The 6000-nt window shown below is 41.5% G+C and overlaps 1 protein-coding gene and 1 long non-coding RNA gene across 2 annotated transcripts; one reads left to right on the forward strand and one right to left on the reverse strand.

The window, feature by feature from the left end:
* Positions 1 to 547: 547 nt before the first annotated feature.
* On the reverse strand, positions 548 to 1324 carry LOC114758031 (uncharacterized). The gene is made up of 2 exons (XR_003741741.1): positions 1243 to 1324; positions 548 to 1209 (listed from the first exon to the last, which is right to left on the reverse strand). It is a non-coding gene; the product is annotated as an uncharacterized LOC114758031 (long non-coding RNA).
* A 146-nt stretch (positions 1325 to 1470) lies between these two features.
* LOC114758030 (E3 ubiquitin-protein ligase WAVH1-like) lies at positions 1471 to 4181 on the forward strand. Its single transcript, XM_028947036.1, is given in 3 exon segments — positions 1471 to 1818; positions 1821 to 2101; positions 2255 to 4181. Coding segments are annotated over 3 exon segments (2151 nt in total). The 5' UTR covers positions 1471 to 1712; the 3' UTR covers positions 4019 to 4181.
* Positions 4182 to 6000: the final 1819 nt, after the last annotated feature.

Raw genomic sequence — 6000 nt, forward strand, 5'->3', positions numbered from 1 at the left:
TAATAATCGTTCATTGCCTCCCATTAGCATTTCTCACCCACGTGTTTGGTTCATTAGTTCAGGCCATATGGGAACATTGGACTTCTTTTTCACATCTGATCTAATTATAATAAGTTTGGTTCAATGCTCAATTATAACAAGTACTGGAATTTTGACGCGGGGTTGCTGGGTTTTTCTTCTTCTTAGCTGAGATTTATGCGACAATTTTGATCCCGATGCATGACTTTTTAAGGGTTGAGTGGCAGAGAAATATGGCAAATTCTATGGCTGTCATGAAAGTCTGGTAAAAAATGAAAAAGGGTTGGCATGAAAAAGCGTCCCCAAATTGGCAAATTTAAAGATGTGATGCTGAGAAAACAAGCAATCAATGTGGGGGTGAGCAGTGAATTCTGAATCACGAAAAAGATTGGACAATTATTTTTGGAAAAATTTATTAAAAAGGGGAAGGGTCAATTAATATTAATAATAGAGTAGTTTTGGGATCGATGTACAACAAAGAAAAAAAATAATAAAAGAGGAGGCCGTTATTCTATTCAATTCCAAGGACTAGTAGGCAGTAAATTCATAATAATTGCAGGGTAATTAATGAGATACAGAGTACAGAGTACAGAACAGAGTTGAATTGAATACAAATTTCACCCTTTACAGCAAAGAGAAGAACTGGTCTCCATCTCGAACAACACAATTTCCCACAGCTCCGGCACAATACTGCTCACAAGTCACAACACAACACAAACGAAATGGACCCCACCATACGAACAAACCAGATCAGACCCGAGGGATCAAAGGCGGTTCAGCTACTTAATGCTGGGGTCAGAAAAATTACAGGTCATCGAAACCCTCACCTAGTCACAGTAATTCATGCAGGTCATATAGCTAGTACCAGTGAGAGAATTGCAACTTCAAGGGTAAAAATTAAAAGAGAATCAAATATCAATGACGAAAAGGAAGAACTGATGATGATTAAGGTGAAGGGATGAATCACAATCACTACGAATGAAAACGAAGCCCTCTGCAAAAGAAACCGGAGCTGGAGGGTGGTGGGTGGGACACTGATGCGCAGTTCCAAAAGTTAACCTCCCTCGTTGACTTATTATGGCATTTGGCAACCTCCATCTGTCGGTTACCATGCCAGGGACTAAAAATTTGTTCGTTACTGAAATTGTGTAACTTGATTTCGAATAAAGTATGACTAAATCAATTTCTGTACTTCAAGAAAAATCTTGGATAATAAAAATGAACCGCAAGAGTGTATAAAAATTTCTTCAGAAGCAGGTACTTCAACTTTACCCCTTTAATAACATTTCCATTCTTGTGTAAAGGCCTCTCAGAGACCCTGTTGTATAACATGGATGTGATGGTAACATATAAAGGAAGGCAGAGAAAGAGAGAGAAAAAGGAGCGAGAGGGGCCATTTTCAATTTATAAGCAACAGGAAGGCTTTCCATTGGGTGAAGTTTTTTTTTGGGGGGCTCACAAAAGAGATATGCACTAGAAAATAGGCCAGCTTAAAGCAGTAGATAAATAGATGGCAACAACAAGAGATGAGAGATGGAAAGAAGGGAAAGAGAAGCTTGTATAAAGGTCTGTGAACCTAATCTATTTCTTTTGCATTTCTAATCGCTTCCATCTGCTGAGGAAAAAAATACTTCCGTAAACAACAATAACAGATCATCAACCATCGAATTCCTTACGGATTGAGATTGAATTTTATGAGGATGGTTGCTGGGTGGAGAAGGGCGTTCTGCACATCCATTCCCAAAGACAGAGAGTCCAAGGTTTTAACAGAGAAGCAGCAGCATTGCGACAACAATACCATCACCAGAGCCCAAGAATCAGCACCAAGTTTGCGTTTTTCTCCAACCCTTCAACCCCACGCTCACAGTCTCAGCCGGGAACCAGCCCCACCCTCCGGTGCCGGACGACGGTAGCCACCGTGACCTCCACTTCTTCAGTTCCCAATAGTCCAAAACTCCAATGCAGTAACGCTAAGACACCGAAGAGGAAAAGCAGTCCCGCGCTGCTTCAGCTCTCAAATCCATCCTCACCTAAGTCACCATCCAGTTTCTCGCTTCTCAGAGCCAGCTTCCGAATATCCAGAGTAAGATCATTATACTATGACTTTTTTCCCGCGTCTGATGTATGATTTGATTCGTTTTCATAATCTGTACAGTGAAATCCTGTTATTGCTGTGCTTCTGCCTACGCTAATTATTCTCACTTTTCTCTAACTTTTCAACTTTTCAATTCTGCAGAATAGATGTGGAATCTGTGCCCACAGCGTGAAAACTGGGCAAGGAACAGCAATTTTCACAGCCGAATGCTCTCATACCTTTCACTTTCCTTGCATAGCCGCCCATGTTAAAAGGCAACGCATCCATATCTGCCCAGTCTGCAACGCAAATTGGAAAGAACTGCCAGTGCTGGCTATCTGCACCGACAAGCAGCTGAAGAAAGATGAAGCCACCGAGGAAAACAGAGCATACAACCTCGCACGAGATATCAAAACTCGGCCATTGAAAGTATATAACGATGATGAGCCTCTGATGTCTCCCACTTCCGTTGCTCGCTTCAATCCCATACCCGAATCTGATGAGAACGAAGAAGACCAAGAAGAAGAATCGATGGAGTTTCAAGGATTCAATGTCTCCCCAGTTGGTCCTCTTCTTTCATCCCCCAGAATCAGGACACTTGAAGTGTGCTTATTACCGGAGGCTGCTATTGTGGCTGCAAATAGGAACTATGAAACTTACGTAGTGGTGTTGAAGGTTAAGGCTCCGCCATCGAGGTCGGTAGCGCGTCGAGCTCCAATAGACCTGGTGACAGTGCTGGACGTGGGTGGGTCTATGGCCGGTCAAAAGCTTCAGATGATGAAACGTTCAATGCGAGTAGTGATTTCATCGCTTGGGTCCACTGATCGTCTCTCAATTATCGCCTTCTCCTCGGGCTCCAAGAGGATTTTACCATTACGGAGAATGACCAGCAGTGGCCAGAGATCGGCACGTCGGATTTTGGACGCATTAACCATAATTGATCAAACTCGAGAAGAAGTTTCTGTGACGAACGACGCACTGAAAAAAGCCGCGAAAGTGATCGAAGATCGACGCGAGAAAAATCCTTTCACCAGCGTCATCCTCCTCTCGCACGGTCAGGGCGAGCGATCCGTCACTGCTGCATCCTCCAATCAGAAGTCCTCACTGGTCACTTCGTCCCGCTTCTCGCACCTGGAAATCCCAGTCCACTCCGTGAAATTCCAAGACAGTGGCGCTTGTCGCCACGCGCAGCCCGATGACGCCCTTGCCAAGCGCATGGGCGGTTTGCTCAGCGTAGCGGCTCAAGATTTGAAGCTTCAACTAGGAATTGTGTCCCGCTCCGTCCCTGTGGAGATTGCCGCCGTATATTCTTTATCTGGTCGACCAACGGCTCTTGGGGTGGGCAACGTCCGACTCGGTGATCTCTACGCCGAGGAAGAGAGAGAATTGCTGGTGGAGCTGAAAGTGCCCGCCGCTTCAGCCGGGTCCCACCACGTTCTGTCCGTACGGTCCTCCTATCGGGACCCATCCACCGAAGAGATAGTTACTTCCAAAGACCACGCGCTGGTCATACCTCGGCCACACGCCGTTCGATCATCAGACCCTAAAATCGAACGGTTGAGGAACCTCCACGTCACGGCTCGAGGAGTAGCCGAATCCAGACGGCTCGCCGAGCACAGTGATCTGTCCGGAGCTCATTACTTACTCACATCGGCTCGCGCCTTGCTGATGCAGTCGAGCCGGAAATCGGCCGATGAGTATTTGCGCTGGTTGGAAGCTGAGCAAGCGGAGCTGCAGCGGCGCAGGCAGCAACAGGTCCAACAGAGCCAACGCCATAGAGGGACGACGCGGACCGAGGAGAAGGCCGAGCCGAACACGCCCACGTCAGCTTGGAGAGCCGCAGAGAGACTGGCTAAAGTGGCCATCATGAGGAAGTCGTTGAACAGAGTCAGTGATTTACACGGCTTTGAGAACGCAAGATTTTAGTTGTAATTTTCATTTTGTGGGAAATAATTTTGTAGTAAATAGACAAAAATTATTAATAGAGAATGTAATTTTTTTCTAAAAAAAGAAACAAAAGTAACATGGCCCAGTCCTGAGGCCCAGAAGCCGACAAACAATACCGGACGGCCAGGCCCTTTTCTGCAAAGTAGAAGGCAGAGTGAGCCCCAAAAGTTCGCATTTTCATTTTATGACTCTTGTCCTTCGGCTCCTTCCCAGTTTCATGATCTCCAGAAATAAAAAACCTTTTTTTTTTTAAAATGTGGGAATAATAATAATAATAATAATAATAATAATAATAATAATAATGGGACGTTTCTTTGTATTGGATCCAAAGTAATGAATTGTTTGATAATATGGATTTAATAGTTTTTTAAATTATAAATTAGTGTATGAATAAACAAAAGACACCCAAATTTTGAAGCAAAAAGGTGGGTTTGATTTGAGTGAGGATGAGACAAGGGATAATCCAAATGGATACAAGACATGTGGGATTTTCTGACACCATCATCAGTAAAACAAGAGCCTTTTCCTACTTCTGGTTTTAGGCTTAGTGCTTTCCATGGTGCCAAACAATAACTCCAAAATGTCCAGTCCTGGCAATGGGCAAGCAAGTACATTATGATGAGAGAGAGAGATAGAAAGAATGAGAGGGACTATGGAGGAATTGAAATCCAAGTAAAATGTGGATAAGATGCGTGCATGTTCTCTGTCTTTCTCCATTTCATTATTCTCTCCTGTACCTTTCTTGTCATGCTACTGTGTGACAATATTATAGTAAGAAGGTTTACTTTCCCCCCTCTTCTAAATTTTTTTAATGGATGACCTTGAACCTAAGTGTAATGAAAATTTCAAGATCAATAATGATAACAACAACAAAATCTAATACTTATACTATTATCTATTTTGAAATTGACTAGTCACTAGTAGATATAACTTGCATTTCAAAAAAAAAAAAAAAACAGGTTGAATTGCATCAAGCACTCTTGAGTGTCTTTCCAATATCATTCATCAGAATCCAATATGTTAAAGTAATTTTTGGTACAGTTTTATCTTAAAAGTATATTTTTCAATAGCAATAAGCACTCTAGAAAAATGTTTTAGGAAGCTATATACACACAAAAAATTACTTTACAATGCTGGACATTACTAAAAAATATTTTAACATGCTAATACATTAAAAATTAATTTATGATAATATACTTCATGATACTGGATAGGATTTAACAGTTAAAAAAAATGCCCCTTTTGTTTTCTTCTTATTATGTGAGGTAGCAGGGAAAGATAAACATCTCCCCTACAAAATAAAATATTTACATTCAACTAGATATGCTTTTCTATACAATATATAGAGTTTGAAGAAGTCATTATATTGTTAAAATATGTTATGTATAACATGCCTTCTTTTGTATTATTGCAATTATTTTTTTTTTTAGCATTTGGGAAAATTTGTAGAGGCACATCCTTGAATAGGAGAAGTGGAAGCATGTGATTTGGTAGGATTTGACTAAGGCCACCTAATGGAGTCCATAATTGGACCCACTAAAGTTCTTAATATCCACACAACCATCATTGTTGCACACACTAGTAGTAGTGCATATGCGTAATCTTGGAATATGAACAACTTGATCTTCTTTGCTTTCAAGGCACAATATTTTTGCATCTCAACATCAATCCGCATCCTTATCTCTGCCCTTAATCTTATCCTATACATTTACCACTTGAAAAAAACTAGCCTTCCCTTTATAGTCACGGACCACTTCCTTTACTGCTTAAGATATTTAAACTCACCATTTTCTCTGGGTATATATAATTTTGTAGGGCCAGTTCTTCCATTCTGGTTGATCACACCATTGGTAGATAATACTCTTGTAATTCTATTTATATGGTGCGCTGTCGAGCACTAAATATCAACACTTCTCTTAACTGCAATTCAAATATTGATTTGTCATGTCTTCTTCTACTTG

This window comes from Neltuma alba, unplaced genomic scaffold (genome assembly GCF_004799145.2).
Source record: "Neltuma alba isolate B1F8T4 unplaced genomic scaffold, ASM479914v2 tig00010661_pilon, whole genome shotgun sequence".
In the NCBI taxonomy this organism is placed as follows: Eukaryota; Viridiplantae; Streptophyta; class Magnoliopsida; order Fabales; family Fabaceae; genus Neltuma; species Neltuma alba.